This window comes from Aphelocoma coerulescens, chromosome 9, assembly GCF_041296385.1.
Source record: "Aphelocoma coerulescens isolate FSJ_1873_10779 chromosome 9, UR_Acoe_1.0, whole genome shotgun sequence".
Taxonomy (NCBI): Eukaryota; Metazoa; Chordata; class Aves; order Passeriformes; family Corvidae; genus Aphelocoma; species Aphelocoma coerulescens.
The window spans coordinates 9617354-9636562 of NC_091023.1; the positions used below are offsets into that span (position 1 = coordinate 9617354).

At 41.4% G+C, this 19209-nt stretch overlaps 1 protein-coding gene across 2 annotated transcripts in view; it reads right to left on the reverse strand.

The window, feature by feature from the left end:
* Positions 1-6842: 6842 nt before the first annotated feature.
* The window catches only part of WDFY1 (WD repeat and FYVE domain containing 1), a 28920-nt gene continuing 16553 nt past the window's right edge, over positions 6843-19209 (reverse strand). For both annotated transcript variants that reach the window (XM_069024839.1, XM_069024838.1), the window contains exons 6-12: positions 17942-18054; positions 15478-15604; positions 13817-13922; positions 12414-12515; positions 11520-11650; positions 10426-10534; positions 6843-9708 (exon numbers count right to left, since the gene is read on the reverse strand). In XM_069024839.1, the coding sequence (XP_068880940.1) occupies positions 9649-9708; positions 10426-10534; positions 11520-11650; positions 12414-12515; positions 13817-13922; positions 15478-15604; positions 17942-18054 (748 nt within the window). In that variant the 3' untranslated portion in view covers positions 6843-9648. The remainder of the gene's footprint in view (positions 9709-10425; positions 10535-11519; positions 11651-12413; positions 12516-13816; positions 13923-15477; positions 15605-17941; positions 18055-19209) is intronic.

Consider the following 19209-nt stretch of genomic DNA (forward strand, 5'->3'; position numbering starts at 1 on the left):
GAATCAAAAGATCTAAATCCAGGCCTAAGGCTTCTCAAGCTTGTACCGGGAGTCTGATTCAGATGCAAACTACCACATGAGCATAAAATGAGAAGACTTAGCTGCTCAAGTCCCGTGTCTGTAGTTTAAAGGAGAGACATCTCCCAGAGCACAGCATGCTTCAATTCAGGGTATGGATCCCAACTGCTCAGGCAGGGAAGAGCTGTGCCCTGCTCCTGGGTGCAGTGATGCATGTGAGTGAGTCATCAGTGAGAAAGGGAAAGAAATCCAAAGGGGCTTGGGGACTTCAGGGATCACTGTGGTGTCAATGACAACCCCTCGTCAGCCTCTGGTTTCAGACAAGGGAGAGAGATCCCTTGCCAAAAGCAATTGTGCATGTACAGCTGAGAGGGTGACTGGGCTGAAATCTGCTCCCAGTCCGAAATGCAGATTTGCAAGAGCAGAGTGCAAATGCAGGTGCGTGCTCCTTATGCTCATTCAACAACGTGGAGGTAATTTCCACATTTCCCTGTGTCCATGACCCTACTCCCCTCAGCCCTCCCTAAGTTTCGTTTTGGTCTATACAGACACTGTTCCTGGAGTCCTTCACTGCTGCTTGCTCAGTTCTGGTTTCTGTGTGTTCCAGCCCCAGCCCGCCAAGCAGCACCTCATACACTGTGCTGTGATGCTGCCAGCGCACAACACACAAATTACAAGTCCCAGCTGCCCACAGATCTCAGTGATACTTCATCTGGTCATTTGCCCCTGGCCTCTGTCCTTCCCGAGTACACATCCCGGGCCCATAAAGCAGCACTATCTCCAGAGGGCAGGAACACCTCACCCTTTGTGCTGTGGGGTGCAGCACACACCGTGCCATGCTGCCAGACAGCACCGGCCTCACTGGTTTTACTGGGGCACCATCTTGCCTTCAGTGATACACACTGCCAAATACACACTTAGTCCAATCAGAAACTGTTAAAGCAGACTGAAACCTTTTACCAGATTCTCTGAAAGATCCACACAAAATGCCACAGACCCACACTGCCTCTCCCAGGAGATAAACATCTGCCCTCTGCACCACCGTTTTCATACCCCTGTGTGGATACAAATATGCTGCTAGCAAGAATTTATCTTGCTTCTTTCCAGTCCCGTGAGATCTTTTTCTCTCTCACGGAAGATATTAGTAGAGTTCTACAAACTATGAACACTTGCGACCTTGCAGAGCTTTGTTTATAGTACAGTAGAAAAATATTTTGACAATGGAGGTTTTAGGATTTTAGCCAATCACCGCAAGGGGTGGCTGATCCTTTGACCAATTAGACTATGAAGAAAAAAGTCTATAAAAGAGTTGTAAAATAATTAAATAAATCAATCTTGCTGCACAATTCCTGCCTGCTGGATCTCTCTTCTCCTCCCTACCACTGCAGGATACCACCCCTGTTCCTTGCAGCCCCCAGCTCTACTTGCTGTGGCCTGTGCAGAACAGCAGAGGGCTGACTCTGCACTTGAACCCCAAACACACCCTTGGTGAACGGGGGGTGTTCACAGATAGCACTGCAGCACTGGGAAAGCCAGGCCTCAGAGAACACTCAGAATTAGATGTGCCTAACACACAAGAATATGGACACCACAGTGCAGCTGTACTACAGATGTGAGGCATCAATACCTTCATCTCCAAAAGGAATTTAAAATTAAGGGATGAACATACCCCTTGCTCCATACCTGTGTAATTTACTCAGGTGATGGATAGTAATATTTTTTTGCTTAATAATCATTTCCCAATAATCTTACTTCTCTAAGCAAAGACCTTACCTAATTAGGCCATAAACTCAAGAGAACTAGCCTGCTGCTTGTGTGTTTTTGCAAGTAATCAGAAAAAAAGCAGCAGCAGCAAACAACATGCACAGAGTGCACATTAACAGCAGTGGCCAAAGTCAACGCATTATGGCCAATCTTGGAAGTTGGCAGAGAGAAACCCTACAGAAACAAGGCTGTAGGTATAGGGTCATGCCTAAATTAGACACTTTCCAGCTCAGAAAGCCAGGTTGCACTTAATGACTGCCTAACTAGCCATGGTAAGGACTTGGAATTCTCCCCTCCCTGCCTCTCTGCCACTAGCACTGTGTACCTGCATAATTTTCTGATAAAGAAGATAACCATCAGTAGTTCCTAGCTGGGAAGTTTGAGCTGTTAGTGTCGTTCAGCGGTGGAGGCAGGGGAAGGCACCTGGGGCACACAGTTGTGCCAGGTGAACCAATGGGGTGAATTAATGTCAGTAAAATGCCATAACATGAACTCCTTCCAGTGCTTCCCTTAGGCCCAGTTAGTTAACTTGAATGAGTGTTTGCAAAGTAATGCACATTTATTTCTGTAACTCAAAACTGCTGCAAAAGGCAGTTTTAATACCCTTCTTTTTTGGCTTCAATGTCTGCGTGGAAGGAGTATGAACATTTTTTTTCTTAAGGGCTTTTTGAAATAGGCTTTTAAGAGAGGCAAGGAGGTTTTTACTGCTGCAGGATATTTTGTCCTCTTTGCTTATATTCCACTCTCGTATCAGCCTGTCACATTCAGAAGTAGAAAATGTTCACTACAAGAGTTACAGTGGATTCAGTGAGCCTTGTGTGCCTACACCTGATGTAAAAACTTCCCAAGTTCCCAAGTATCAGTTTTGGTGGGCCTGGGCATTATTTATGTGAAAAGAAGTCATTGCTACAGTGTCATGCCTAAACCTGCAACAGGCTTTGTTGAGCCCTCCTAATTTCTGCAAGCTTTATGCACTTCAGAAGCTAATCCTGAACCATATAAGTAAAGCTATATACTCAATTGAGTATATAGCTCAATTGATTGGGAAGTTATATTCCTGTGTATTTCAAGAGAAACAAACAAATCCTGACTGCTTCAATTAAGAGACACAAACCTGTCTAAAGAGCAGTAGGGAGTGAACAAAATCTAACATTCTTGCTTCCTTCTAAACAAAACCGCACAACCTTTCCTTCTGAAAAAAACCCAAACCACCCCTTTATTGCAGAGTGAAGCCTTTTCACTGACACTGAGTACCACAGCAAATGAGGCAGAACACTGAACACTTACTCTGATTCTAGCCAGCAGATGCTTTGGTGTTGTTTTTCAGCACCTGAACTGAGCTCACAGACTACTTCAGGTAAGTAGCCCCGTGCAAACCAAGGAGTTGAGGCTGATGAACACTTCACTTGGTGATTTTATAGGAGACCTGCTGTGCAGGTTTTTTACCAGTTGATACTAGGTCTGTGGGGGAAAGAAAAAAACTTTAAAAGCCCAATCTAAATTCAGCTGCAGGAGGTAGCTTTTAATTGCAGTTTGGATCAATAGAGAAGCAACCTAACACTTGCTCTTGGTTACTAGGCAGGGCTTGTACTTTTCCAGACTGCTTTTCCTATGTTCCCTTTTCCTTATTTGCTCACACAGCCTGGATTCTCCTCTCCACAATTTAAGTGCAGAACAAAGCATTCATATCACTAGAGCACATCCTAAATTATGTATCTGTGCCACAGATGTTGGTACTTTATCAGCAGGAATGTGTTCTGTAGGTAGTCCCAACATTTAAGTAGTTTAAAGTATTAGAAAAGTGTTAAAAATAGCAATCTCAAATCCTTATAACCAGTACTGAATGATAGGTGTATACAAGCACTTAAAGGATGTCAAGTAGCATTTTATTTCATTTCCCAGCTGTACAAAATTAAAAGCAGGCCAAAAGGTAGACAGGCATTAACAAAGCTCCATCGAGAACTTTTTCAATCCAGGGAAAACGTGTTCTTGTAGCCCTCTTGTGTTCAGTTGGATTAACAGCTATTACATTCACAGCATCCTTCCTTACCACCCCAAAATCACAGCTCTGCATGCCTTAACCACACTGCCAGTCAGTTCTTTGTCCTGTACACCTTCACTCAGTTTCTTTCATGGTTTTCCTCTTTCCATCCTGGTTGTAAAATCAAATCCCATTCAGGCCATGCTCCTGAAACAGCAGAGTGCTCAGTTGGTATATTCATACCATAAAACAGGGAACTGCTGCTTTGGAGTAGGAGGACTAAAGCACCCCTCATTGCCTGTGACCATGCTGATATTCCCAGCATTTCTTCTCCATAAAAGGACTGTAATGAACACAATTTACAGCCTTGTTTCCCTTTTTTAGTTAATGCCTAGTTCAAGTTTTAAATTGAGTGTCCCACAAGCACCATTTAGACACGTAATTCTCTCACAGAAATCACCCTGATATTCTCCAAACCATATAAGCACTATTGACAGTTCTGTTTATTCCACACCTTTCCTGCCAATCACCAAGTTATGGCTGCACTCCTATGGGTGCCTAATGGGATGGAGTCTTGTAACTGAGGATAAGGAAATGGGTTGTTTCCTAAACGACACTCACCTTCCATGTCTGCTGCCTTGGTCATCCTTCATTCAGCCACTGCAGGAGAGATCAGGAGGCTCAGGTGATGAGGGCAGTTGTGCTTCAAGAGCTGCTATCACCTGTCTCAGGGAGCCAAACTCCAACATGGATGTGCTGCTGTGGAGGAAACTTGGAGAAGGAGCTATAAACTATGGAAGAAAGAAAGAGAAATGAATGAGAACAGAGAAAAGACAAAGGACAGCAGTAGAACAGAAAACATGGCTTAGCAGCAGTGCCATCAAGGAGTACTGGCAAGCAGTGCCCACTCTTGATCAGCTGCACAGGTGCACTTGAGCTCATGAAAACTTAAGAGTTTTGACAGATACACACATGTAGATTTTGAGAGCATCTGAAAACATGCTTCAGAAAGAAGACTCAATATAGATTAGTGAGAGGCATGGTATCTTCTTTACTTGAAAGACAGCTAGAGTAGCAAAGCTAGGAGCAAGTTAAACCCTAATATGTCTTTCTCTATAAACAAGGTAAAGAGGAGAAAAGCATGCACCTCAACAACCCATATCTTTGTGATACAAAGCAATTTAGGAATGAATGTACCAAATTTTCCGCAGACAAGCCAGTCAATCCCACCAAAATTAATATAATACATCAAGAGTAAGTCAAAGAATATGCTTCTACTTCTCTGTGTGAGCAGATTATACACTAAAACTTGTCAGAGACCCTGGGTACAAATGTGAGTCAGACAGCAGGTAGTTACAGCAACTCTGAGCTGCTAAGTTGAGGGGAAAAAGAGTTCATGCATAAAAGCAGAAAGCAGAGTTTCTAATGACCCCATATATTTCAGTTTATTATTTGATATTTAATTTTATGAAAAAAATTGTATAGATTTTATTACTGATATAATTTTGATACTTCTATTGCCAGAGTAATAAAACAAGTAACACTGTCTTTGAATCTGTTCAACAATTAGCTCTTACATATTAAGAGTTGAGCAGACTACAGAGCTACCTAGAGCCCATGCCCTTACATGCTCCAAAGGGACAAAAAGCTTTGTAGGATCACTTGATAGCAGTCACTTAAGAGATCCTTGATCCTTGCCTTTTGTGAATGAGAGGCAGAGAAAGCCTTCAAAGGCCACATTGAAACTCCCTCTAAAATGGTTAGTTCATGACAAAATAAGTTTTTAAACATTAGGCTGGCAGAAATTAATCATTTTCTGTAGAGTTTGATCATGGCATTTCAGTTAGTCAGGTCATTCAGCACTGAGGACTTGGTCAACAGAGAGAACCTTAGAGAGGTTTCCTTCTGAACTCTGGAGTAGTGAACCTGATAAACATAACAACCTGTCCCTTTCCTGCATCTAGTGTATTCTAAATCTCCTCAATGAATAAAGTCAACACTACAGGTACTAAGACCTGCCACACTGCTATCTGAAATTTAAATGAAGTTTTCAATATCAGGAACTGAGAAGTCATCAACTGTGCATTCCCAACTGTGCATTCTCAGTTAGAAAACCAATACATCTATTTTTGTGCTTTCACTACAAGGACACCATTTGCAATTCTCCAGCATCTTCAACTAGAATTCATATGCCTTATTCAAAACATAAGATGGTCTACACAGACATCTAAGTAGGCTTTTCTGACTATAGATCAGCAACAGCTTCATTTTTTTTCAGTCAGTTTTTGTTGGAACTACAAAACATGGGAATTTGCCTTGGGAAAGGTGAGAAATTTAAGCTGTTCAAAATGAGACATATCATGTTAAAAAAAAACCCAACAAAAATATTATATACCACACAGGCTCTTGAGCCATCATTCAAAGGTGCCAAGTTTGTAAAACTCTTCCAGATTCCCTCTCTGGCTCCCAAATACCCCAAAGAAGCAGTGAGCTACACAACATATTCATCAACCAACATTTAGACATTCCAAGTGTTACAAAGCCAGCCAGTGCTGTTATTTGAGCCTGTGAAGGCTGTGAGCAACTGTAAAGGATAAGGATGCTTCCCAGTTTATCTCCATCCTTTCTCTGTGAGAAAGTATCATGAAACGAGTGCAACCACCTTATATGGCTGCAGTTTGTGTCCTCTGTATATATTATATTGTAGACTCTGCTTACCCCATCCAGCAAAATTAGCATTTCTTTGGCACTTCAGACAGGTCCAAGGCATCTCAGGAAAGGATCCTGTGGCACTCTGCAGATAAGAACCTTTGCAGAGTTCTGAAGTGGAGCCAGATGAACCAGAGAAGAGGTCTATATGAGCTAGGACCACACAGCGGCTGCTCTTCTCTCAGCTCACAGGCTCATTGTGGGCCTTTGACCTGCTGCAGCTCATTCAGTTCCAATACAGCACACCTGACAAGCTCTCCCAGGAACCTACAATTTGTCTGTGGGGCATGTAAAGGAAGAGCCAGAGCACAAAATGTGGATTGTGCTTTCACAAGATGGAAAAAAAGATGGATCATCCAAATAGACTAAGTGAATATCAAGAAATATTTTATTGTACATGTAATCAAAGTTTAAAAAACAGACAAGAAGGAGCGAAGGACAGATTTTTCTAGGTTCTCTTAACTATGCAGGGTACAGAACTACAACTAGGAAAGAATTAGCACATATTAGTACCCTTTGCTCCCCTTCCCTGCCCCAATGGAAGAGGTTACACAAGCGAGATCTGTAATACTTTAAATCAAGGCTTCTCAGTAACTGCACACTTGAGCTGACATAGTTGAAGTATGTTCAGTTTCATGAGAGAGCATGTGCCTTCAAAATAGTTGTTTATAAACAAAACTACTCTCTCTTCAGTGGTTTGTAAGCATTACTCATTCAACAGCAAGAGTAAACTTAAAAGACTAATGATTTAGTGGCCATATTTGTCATCATATCTGAACCGACACTATCTTTAAGTATATCAATTATAGAAAATAGATTCCTTAGGCAGTAGAGAATATATTATCTAATGGCAAAAACATAATGTAAAGAAGCAGAGGAAGTATTCACAGGGAAGGGAGGGGGGAGCTGTGTGCTGAGCAGGGGTATATTGAGTAATCAGAACTAAAAAAGCTGAGTTCTGGAGTGCTAATTGCAAAGGAATTACACCTCAGCATCATGGGAATAGGATTCAGAATATCTGGGTTGAAAAATATGGTACTCATTGCACATCTACATCAATCTCCAAGCTTAACTCACACCCTAGATCCTCCTAACCTATTACAGTGGGATATTAAACAGTTCTAGCACTGTATCTCATGTTCTGCCTTATATGCTGCAAGGAGGAAGGCTTCTGTTCTCTTCCAGAACCAGATAGGAAGAAGTCTGAAAGTGAATGAAGAGCATTATCAGAGCTTATTGACCCCTGCCAACGCTTTCCTTCCTAGTTTAGAACAGTGAAGGCCTTCAGAGCATAAAGCTGCAACTGCTTTTCCAGTGCAAGCTGATTTTCTCTCAACGGCTTAGAAATATGCCTTCCGAAAAAACCTAAGCTATGCAGCATGTAGCCAGAGTTGAATCAAATCAGTGTGACAAGAGCTAAATCCTGGATTGAAGGCAAGACAAGTTCTGGGATCCTCACGAGAGATGGATTTGTTTATTCTTCAGTGGCCCAATAAGGCTTGCAAATTAAAAGACTTCACAAAACTTCCAGAGAAGGCCCATGGAAAAGCAGACAAAGTAACACTAACTATCGTATTCTGGATTCTAATGCCCTTTGGAGACTATCAGATTTTTGGCTTAAAATGCAAGTGAATCATGATGTGTTCATGATCTTAATCTATTTCAGCCTACAGCATGGTCCAGTGCAGATTATTAGTGTCAAATTACACACCTAGGACTTGAATTCACTAACACTCATAGCACCACTTGATTGTTGCTGTAAGTAAAGACAGTCTAACCCTCAACTCTTCTGCCAGAAAGAGCGTATTACCTTTGATAATTGTGTAACACCACCTATTCCAGGCCAGCTGACCTACCCTTTTTTGTCCTCACACACATTGCATCTGTTTTCAGATAAATCTGAACAGCTCCAAGCTTAAACTCTGTGACATATCACCTTAGCTTCCAAAGTTACAAAATAAATTCTCTTTACAGCATTCAGATGTGGGAGATTCACTCAACTGACAAACCAGTCTACTGACAGTATCTCTCACTAGTTATTTCCTTTATGTGCCAACTGCACAGCCATAAAAGCCTCCCAGCTCTTCTTCATATTTCTCAGCTTTGAAACAGGAAAGGATCAATATAGATATCTCAGGATTAACAGACCTAGGTGCAGGGAAGAAAGCAGCTCTTCTGTACCTCAGCAATTATTGCTCAGTATTTATCTGTTTTAAGCAACATCAAGACAGTATTTGAATTTATGCGGTACTTTAGCAGACAGGTTCCCTAACATTAAAGAACATGAGCCTTTCCACAGAAGAAAATCTCTATAATTTAACTGGCCATTTTTTCTCAACTGTTACTTGTAACAAGGCAGATTTGTTTAGGTTCCCATTCCAACAACATTATAGTTGTCAAAGTACATGGCTCATACCTGTGGCCAGTCTTTAGAGCAGGTGGGCTGCACGTTTTCATAACTACAGAAGTTTATCAGCTATGCTAAAACACTACATAAAAAACCCAGGATTGTTTGCAGACTCACCAGCTACCTACACAGAACAGCTGTTCCACAAAAGTGATTTCACTAACGACTGAACTCGAAGACAAACACTACAAGAAAGCCAACAAAGGATCTTGTGTGATCAAAGGTTCTCTTACTATCTCATTTGAAAGCAGCTACCTTCCACTTTGAACTATCTCCTCCTTTCTTAGGAATAACCAACACACCTTTTGGAGGCAATTTAGACAGTGACTGCTCAAAACCATTTCAACAGAACTGTTTTTTGGAAGAGAGAATAAGTTATTTTACTATTTGCACAAATTGAATTTACTACACTCATTTTACTCTGGTAACGCTTTAGCTACAAGGTATCTGTACAAGATATATCAGCAGAGATAGCACATTGTTAACACTACATATGTAAACTGAGAGACAACAGGTCCTTCCATCCAGGTGTCATATTGCAGATAAACCATTGGTATCAGTCTGAGAGGCTGCGGAACCGCACTTCAGCACCACGGAGATTCCCGGGGAGCCCAACAGAAAAGCTGTGCTCTACAAGGGTGACTGTCCATCCTGGAACAGCAGGAGGAGGAGAATCAAGCAACCAGTGTTTGCAGTAATATTCTTGAGGATTCCATTCATTCGGTGCATATTGCTGTACATAAGGTGCATAAACCTGCCACGGAGGAGATCAGCGGGAAGAGAAGCCAGTGGCAAGGCTGCAACCAACTACTGGTGTCATGTCCCAGATCTGGAAGAGAATATCGTGGAGAATTACACAGCTTTAGTGTCAGACTCACAGGTCTTTCTGCAAGAGGCATAAAAGCAAACATAAAGACATCCCTGGACACAAGGTAACAATTCCTTTTTAACTTATGCTTGAGGAAAATTTCACAAAGAGTTATACCAGCCTTACAAACCAAAAGCCAAATTTGGGGCTCAAGAGTCTTCTTGCACTTCTGTAGAGGTCTGTTTTAAGAAGTGCTATGCAGTTTGTCACAAACATGCTTACAGCAACACAAGGAGAGGCTGGCACAGTCTCAGCTCTGGCATGCATGGTGAATGTAGAGCTCAAGCACAGCAAGATTCCGTTTCAGTCTGAGCTCCATGTCATTGTCTCACAACAACGGCTTTCAGTGGCCATGCTCAGAGCCATGGAGCTCCGAGCAAAGAAACCTGTACATTTCCTCAGGTCTGTGTCTTTAAGGCTGATGGCAGATTCTCCTGCTGCCCATGCCTGCTGTGTTTGTTCAGAGACACAACAGTAACAGATCCAACAGCTGCACTCCATACAGTGGAGTTACAAGTCATTTCCTCACACAGCTGCAGAAGAACAGCCTAGCAAATACAATTCCTTCTTGCCACAATAGATAGCTTCTTGCAGTAGTTGTCAGAAAGAAAAAAAAACTACAAAAATGAATTCTCTATTAAATATCTCTAAGAAATGCAGAAAAATATGCAGGAATACCTTCACAATCCGGTCGCTCCCACAAGTCACCATTAGCCCTCTGGAGATGTCCATGGACATGTGTGAAATGTTGTGTTTTCCTTCATGAAAGGTTGCCAAGGAAGTACGGCTGCACAAGAACAATTGAAATGAAAGCCAGCCATCAGATGAAGCTCCATGGCATCATTACAGTAGTGCAAAATAAACTTAAAAGAAAATGAAGAAATGAAGTTGCTCAAGTACTAATAGATCAATTCCAAGAGCTGCAGTGCCGTATTAAAGGGGACAGAATTAAATTAGTAAGTCATGCTAAGGCACTGCTTGTGGAGTTACACAGGTGTGACATTTCCTGGCCTTCTGCAGCCTGACTGTTAATAATACTGGAGCAGAAGTGGGACACTGCATTAGCAAATACTTCTACTCCTGGTTAACAAAGTCAAGCTCAGCTACATTTTTCCCCTGCTGGCTGCAGAAACCAACTAGGGCACCACATCTCACTTTTCAAAAAACCCAACCCCAAGCAAACAAAAGGCCTCAACAATGAAAAACCCAACAACACAATAAAAAACCCCAAGCCCCCCAAATTTTCACATCTGATTACTCTGTTCATATCCAGAGAAAAGGGGTTCCTTCATTTCTAAGACAAGTTTAATGAGACAGCAAGTGATGTTTAACCCCATTTGCTTGCATGGGGAAAATCATGTGGAGCTCTGAAGAATATTCCCAAAGAAATAGTTTTTAGAAAGTGTACATGAACTAATGCATATACATCCTGGCAGCTGAAATGCATTGTCTGGCACCCACTTAGCAATGTTAAGTGCAATCAATAGCTTGTAACTAAACTGAAATATTGAGATAAATATATTTCAAGTTTAGATCTGGGCTCTTGGAAAAGAACTAAAAAGGATAAAAAGTTGTAATTCCACATCTGATCCAAATGCACTTGTAGAGCCAGATGGGGGATCTGCCCTCAGAGTGCTTTCAGTCCCCAAGGCCTATTAGCAGAGAGTCAGCTCAGTGTGTTTTGTAGCATTGTGTGCGGATGTGGAGCAAGCCCAAGGGTTTCTGCACACCAGCAGTGTTACTACAGTTTATTATTACTCCTTAATACTCACTCTTCATCCTTGATTGACTCAAAACAAGAATCACAGACACGGACCTGGAACTCAAATCCCATGATTGGGTAACTCGACCGTTTGGTACTGCACTTGCCACACACTGCTTGTCCACATTTTCTACAATGATGCTTCATGGAGCAAGAAGAAAACAAACAAGTAAGTCACTATACTATGTCACTTGAGCACCGTACCAAGGGTCCACTGAACAACAATACAACAAAACTTCTGTTTTGCGACCTGTTAGAAAGCAACCTGTTAGGAAATGCTCTGTTACTTCAACCAAAGACCAACGTCTCTGAAGTTCTGAACAGCTGTTTGGGTCATTAATGGATTTATCTCCATATTCTCTGTGTACACCATCTTCTCCTGCAAGCTCCTTCTGGGAGAAGGGGAAAAAGAGGGTTGAACAAGCAACCCAGTTAAAAACAGTCTAAGGAAGCCAGAAACAGATGAATGTCTTGGTGTCTGTCCAGTCCCTTCTTAAAGAAAACTACCTGGAAAGCTTTCACATTCTGGTACAGTAAGAACAGGGCCATTACTGCTTCCCTGGAGTGAGCATCTATATGCTCAGTTATGGGGCACTGTTTGCCATTTTACACAACACTTGAGGATTAGCTGCCCATGGTTCCAAAGCATGGAAACATTCAGAGAAATCCAAAAGAGCACTCCTAGCCCAGCCTGCTTCAACCTGTGACAGAAGTTTGATGCAACATTTTCATAGAAATCGGACATGTCTTAGCAGTGCCTAGAAGCTGTAACTTCTCAATATATCCTCACTTCAAAGCAGCAAAAATACCAAGAGTTGAAAAGATCTACCAGTCTTAGTGGTTTTCTGTTTGCATTTTGCTCAAGTGCTGAAGAACAGCTAAGCACTGAAACCAGGCATCTCACCTGTCTCAACCCTATCGTCTTTGTGTCCCACATTTGCTTTATATTCCAGAAGAAAGGTTGTTCACACTTCTGACAGGAATCACTTTCTAGCCATTGAGGAGCCTACAAAAGAGCAGGAGATGCAAGCAATCAGAATTGTTTTCCCCTCATACAACAATCAAGGAAGTTTATTTTAAGAACCCAAAGTAAAATTTTATTTGGAAAGATGCCCTGGCTCAGTTCTGGACATTTCAACAGTAAATTGCCTAGAACATAGTACATAGTAAGTTTAACACAAAAAACCGAAACCCCAGAATACAGTTATTGGTTACCTACGCACCTCCTACACTTTTTAAGCCTACAGTAACATGTTATGTTACTGCCTTAATAAGAAAACTCATTCAAACATCTAAGTTACTAAACCTGCTGCAGGCATTCAAAGACTGCTGCTCTGGTTGACTGGATGGCTTTTAAGGACCAGTGTAGTCCAAACTGTAGAAACTATGAGGCAGTAATCCCCTCTAAGAAAGGGGGTGTCCAGAAATAAATTCTGTGAGTAACTATCTTTTCTACTTTCATGGGATTGCAGTTTGAAATAGTTAGGAACTCATCTGCATTTTCCATCCTGCGCACATCTTCGTTAAGCAACCCTTTGCCCACCCACACACTTTTCCTGCCATAAATGGACTAGGCCAAATGAAAATAGAGCCTTTACACATTTCAGCTGTAAAAGAGACACGATGTTTTTAGTACGTAGACTTGAACATGTATATTCTATACAAGTTTATACATCTCATGAGGAAGTCTCCCTGAGACTTGACAGGAGGAAAGCTGGAACAACAAAGCATTTTTTCTTTTCAATTCACTTACACTGCTGACAGTAAGAAAACAAGAGCATTCTGAGTTGCACCACCATGGATATGAACTGATGCAGGAAAGAAGTGTATAGCCGGGTCAATTGCTGTGTACTGCGATCTTTTAAAAAAAATGTTGCCTGGGGACTGAACCTCTGCCTTCTGTACTACATCTCAAAACCTGCCTCTCACTTCTTTACCTGCTTTGCCACAAGTTGAGAACTTATTTCAAGACTATTGAAGCACAGTCCACTGGTTTCTTTACTGCAAGAGTGTGACTGCTTTAGATTGTTCCAGCAGCAAAGGCCACAGCCATTCCAGTGAACCTGTTGTCTCTTTGAGAAAAAACTCTAAGCAGTCCCAAGATGTCTCGCACTTTTCCTGTCCTGGGAACCCATTTACAACAATGCAGCATGGACAGCCACTAGAACAGAACAGGTTTCAATAACATCATTCAGCTTTAAAGTGTCAGAGAACATGAGGAAAGCAGCCTGCAGAACTGACTAAGGAAAGTAACATTAGTCTCGGAAAAAGGGAAAAAAATAACTTTGACCTAGGACATGAACTTACCTCTTCTCGGCTGATATCCATGTTCCAAACAGCAATTCCCCCATCAGCTGAACAAGACACCAGCTGCCGTGTCAGCTGGATGTAGCAGATAGCCTGCACCTTGTCACTGTGAACAAAGCACACACTATTTACCCACAGGTATTTAAACAAAGCTTGGTTTCCCAGCAAACCCTGATTTATCCTTGTAAATGAAGCTAGTGAGGAAGCCCAAAACTGATTTCCAGTTTGCTAAGTCCACTAAGTAGAGCTCTGAGGATGAGTGAACAGATGCTGTCACGTGAGCGCTACCCTAGCATCAGGATGTTGCTGAGAGTGTTCTTACAGGCCTGACCAGAATACCAGAGGTACAGTTCCATGTCAACATTTGCTGGCAGTAAGCCCTGATGGTGAACTGAGTGTCAACTCAGAGTGTGTGTGCAAATACTCTTCTGCGTTGGCAAGGAGAGCCACTTACCAAAACAGAGACAAGTGGAAAAATAAAGAGAAATATTTGTTTGAAGATGTAGCTAAGAAGCAGGTTCCACTGTTGCTAACAAATCACAGTAAGTCAGTCTGTAGCTGCAAAGCAAAGTATAGATTCACCAGTAAAACAATTTAATCCTGAAGAAAGTCATGGCAAAACAAAAGTCTACTCTAAGAAAGTAAACAAAGAATCTGAGTAGTATCACACTGCTTTGCAACATCTAAATTGAATTTAAATAGTCATTCTGCTTCTCAGAAGAACTTACTTTCCCATTCAGTACGAAGAGAAACTGTTACAAGTCTTCACCAGGACACATGAGGCAGCAGTAACAGCAGTATAAAGTCCTCCAGTCACTGACTTCAGGTTTTTTTTGTTAACTAGGCCTCTATTATTAATTCTTTAGCGATAAAACTAAATCCTCAAGATTTAACAAGAGTTCTAGGGCTAAGGCTATCAGTCTTGATCAAAGGTGGATGGAGGCATCTATGGAATTAGACAAGAGAACACACTATACAAATATCTTTAAACATAAAAAATATCTCTACTACCACTGCATTTCTAAGTAGAATATATCTTCAGTGGTGAACTGCCCATCAGACTGAATTAGAGCCCTACATTTAAAAATGGCAGCTAGCATTGTGTCTCTAAAAATTAAGAGTTGATTAATACAGGCAACTACCTCAACTGCAGAAGAGGGGAGACATGATACTTTCTGAAGTTGAGAGACTATCCCTGTAATTTAGCCAGTTTATCACCTTGCTGACAGAAAGAGAGAACAGGAACATACTGAAGCTTATTTTATATGGGTACATGAACATGCTTATACATAAAGGTTTTATAGCCCTCCTCTCACAGGTAACTCAGTGCAGTATTTACAATACAGACACATGCAATTTTTACATAAAGGCCAAACCAGATGATTTAGGGGTTTTATCCACCTCTTTCTCTAAACTACTTCTGTGTTACTTCTAAACCATGGTAATAAGAATATATTAAACATGAACAAGAAAAAAGATTTATCAGTAAGGCTTTCCTAGTACTGATTATCCTTCTTCCCCCGCAAAGTCCTCAGGGTTCTGAAAAGAGTAACTTTCTCCATTATTCAAAATGACTCAAATATCTTGCCACACTCTTTAGTGTTCATGGGACTGTGTGTTCATTACAGGACATGTATGAAAAATAAGACTCCATTACATACTGATGTCCCTGGAGCAGCAGCGTTCGCCCCTTCCTTCCACCAATATCCCACATGATAATGCTGTGGTCAGAGGCACCTGAGAAGAGCAGCCGTTGAACAGGATCCCACCACAGGGAAGTAATACTCCCTAGGAAAGAACATTCTGCAGTTAGATGTTAAGGGACTGGCTCCCCAACACAGTGATGCCCTCCTGGAGCATTAAGTGAAACCTGAGGTACTGCCTTACTCCAGTAACATATTGAAAGCCTTAAGGCAAAGGAAGCACCCAACAGCAAGGTGCAGTCCTGACAGAGAGGCAAGGAGTACTGGACAGTAGAACAGAATGTCCCTAAGAAGACAAATATAGCATAAGCCAGAAAGTCCGAGTTCTGCCCCTTGTATTTAGGTAGGTGATTTTAAGAGTTACCAGGCTGCTATGTGAGCTTTGGAAGATAGAAGTACTAACACTTGCCAAGCAGAAACCATTATCTGCAACACAATGAGATGCTTGGTCAGTGGTTGCAGGACAGCTCACAGTGTTCTCAGGTAAAGCCACTGTCACATAACCATTTACAACCTTAAAATAGCTGGACTAAGAAACGAAGGGACAGTTTCACTGCTGTTAGCAAATCTGCCACTACTCACTAAATTACAAAACTAGATTTCAGAAGGCCCAGTGCAGCTGTGAATTAGTGGATAGAAAGAAATGAGTCATCTAACAGTAGCAGCTTTATACTAAACCCATATGCATGGTAACGTAGCCAGGAGACTAAAGGAGTAATTTTGTTACTCATGCCACCTATAGTTGTGACGTTGGGACATTTTGTTCCCTTGCAGAGATCCTTAACTTTAAAGAATCCTTCCATTGCTCAGTTGTCATCAAAAGCCTTGTTAGTCTGAAACTGAGATGATGAATGATAATTAGAACCCAAATCAGTCCTTTCCAGTGCTCTGGAGCAAGACGGTTTTTTTGCCTCCTTCAAGGCTACACTACTTTTAGACTGACCCATTTGGGAATAGCATGTGCACCAAAAAGGCACTAACTTTGAGTATTATCTCAGCATTATGCAGAGCAGGCTGTTATATATGGTGAATTCTGGAAGCTGAGAACAAACTTTGAAACCATTTAAACTGCAAAGCAAACACTGCTTGCTTATGAAGTCACATTTACCAAGAGCTAGAAAGCAAACAAGATGAAATCAGACTTTTGAAGTCTGTCAAACACAGCTGCACTCAAAGAAGAACTAGATGCCATTTAAGTTTAGAGTTTCTGTATCTTGAGAATATTACAGAAATACTATGGAAGAAAAAAGGTTACACATAATCTGATTTGCTTTAAAAAAAAAAGGAAAAAAGATGAAATAACTAGGATTATACCAGTTGAAGAAAAACCTGCTTCTGCCCCTGAAATCCTCTTTTATGCTAGCTCAATTCTTGTTTTAAGGATCACAGTCCCCATATGGAAATATATGAGCCGAAGCTGGTTGCTGTGTAGCCAGCACAGCTGAAGTTGGTGCTTGGAAGCCCATCACAACTCAAGAGATAGAACACACACTATAAGAAAGTGCCACACAGACATACTGCTTGTAGACTAACAGTAACATTTACCAAGGAGCTGCATTTGAACACAGGCCAGTGTAAAAGTATAGAGAGGCAAAGGAGTCTCTAGGGCCAAGAGAATGATTTTGCTCTAAACTGAAACAATCTGAAATTCTCCTTGAAAGCAGAAGAGACATTTATCACTTGAAAATCTCAACTTGCCTCCTGCATTCAAAACCAGCTGTATCATTTTACAGTCATCTGTAGATCAGGAGTCTATGCAGCTTTAACAAAGCCTACTCTATACTTACAGCTGTTATACAAAGCAGCCTTTTCCAGTGGGTCAGAGACTCATGACCCAGTAGTTCCATCCCTACCCACATGCAAACTGTCAGCTGATTTGAAAGTGACCATGTGGGAAAAGACATTGTCTTGTTTATTTTTCTCAGCGTGTTATTAAGTTACCCATTATTCTGTGATTTGCTTCTTCCCTTACTCATTACAGCAGATGGTAGCTCCATATCATGTTATGGACCACCTGATTCGTCATTCGATATAAGGACTTCAGCTGTACTATACAGGATGAGACATATGTCTTAGACTAGGCAGCTTCTCCAATGTTAAAGAGACTAAAGCTTTTAGAGGTGGCCATCTAGTGGGTAACTTGTGTTTAACTGAATGCATATGTTTACCTTTATTTTTCATCTATAATAAAAATACCTGTAGGTATTTATAAGGCTAAGATTTCCCCTCAGCAAGAATGTGTTTGTTCTTCAACAGGAAGTCATGTACAGCTTTGAACAGCTTATGATAACCACTACCCTGGACTGTTTTTCCATCCAATATCTACTCTGAAGAGGCAGATATGCAACTGACCATCTCACCCCAACTTACAAAGAGGGACCATATCTGGGACAAGTGGATTTAGGACAAGGAGTTACTTTACCTTCATGTCCTTTGAGAGTTGTGATAACTGAGCAGGTATTCTGCTCAAGCTTCAGAAGAGTGATCTGTCCAGAATAATCACCAACAAATGCATGCTGAGTTTCATGATCATATCTGAACACCAGTAAAGGAGAAGCTTCATTTGATCAAAGAGTATTTTACATGAGTGAAACAGTCAGCTGTAGCATCTAAAAAAATTGGAAAAGAACATTTTAATATGCCAGATAAATATTTGCATAATTAATTCTAAAGTGGTTAGAGGGTGTAATAAACCTTTTTGATTCCTTCCTTCTCATCACTCTTCCCTACATCTGCAAGTAAAACCGTATAGAAATTAAGTGATGAGAGTTTAGAAAGCCAGTAGAGAAAGCCAGGAGATAATCCATGCCCTAGTTTAAGGCAAGCCAAGTAGCTTTAGGCCATTTCTAGCAGATATTCACAGAAAATGCTCATGCTCGTCTACAAGATGCCAAAACTCATCAGGCTACTTGTTGCAGTGCAGAGCTCTCTGCAACCATTACGAGGATCTCACTGGACACTGGGTGGCTTTCAGTCTTACCTACTATCTCCTCCAATAAACCCTTAGTTTTCTAGCATGTTAGCAGCTGATATCCCCAGGAGAGGAAAACCAAGACACAAGGATGCTGTCCCTCCACAGCAAGTTCACCTTACAGTGGAAGTACACGCATAGTGTTCTAGCTACTGCCAAGGTAAGACTGTCTCATTTCTTGTCCTGTTCTCTGGACTTCCCAGTTTACCAGTGCAGGTCCTTGAGTGTGGTATTGAAAACGGAACTGTATTTCAGAAAGGATTCTGTTAGTTAACACTGAGACAAAAGCCACACCACATTCTAACATAAGATCCATTAACAGGGTGGCACATTGGGCATAAGCATTATACCTCATAACAGTTCTGATAGTCAAATTTTGCCACGATGTAACTATGAACTCCAGAAATCAAAGCATAGCAAGCCAATGGAACTAGATAACTTGCTGCTTTTAGAAGACTTTTGCTATTCAGAATATAAGCAAGAGCTATGAAAGACCCATGCAGCTGACACCACAAAACCCAAGAGCTGTGTATAAACTTAGGTGTCCTCCTGGAACCACATAAAAACAAAAGCAGCAGCTAGAAAAGGAGTCTCTGGTATCCAACAGAAAACGCTAACTTTAAAAAGACAGCCTACCAAAAAGCCCACCAGCCTAAGTGAAAATGTAGAGCCTTTGCCATCTGATGACATTCTGAAATCTCTTAAGCCTTCAGGATCTT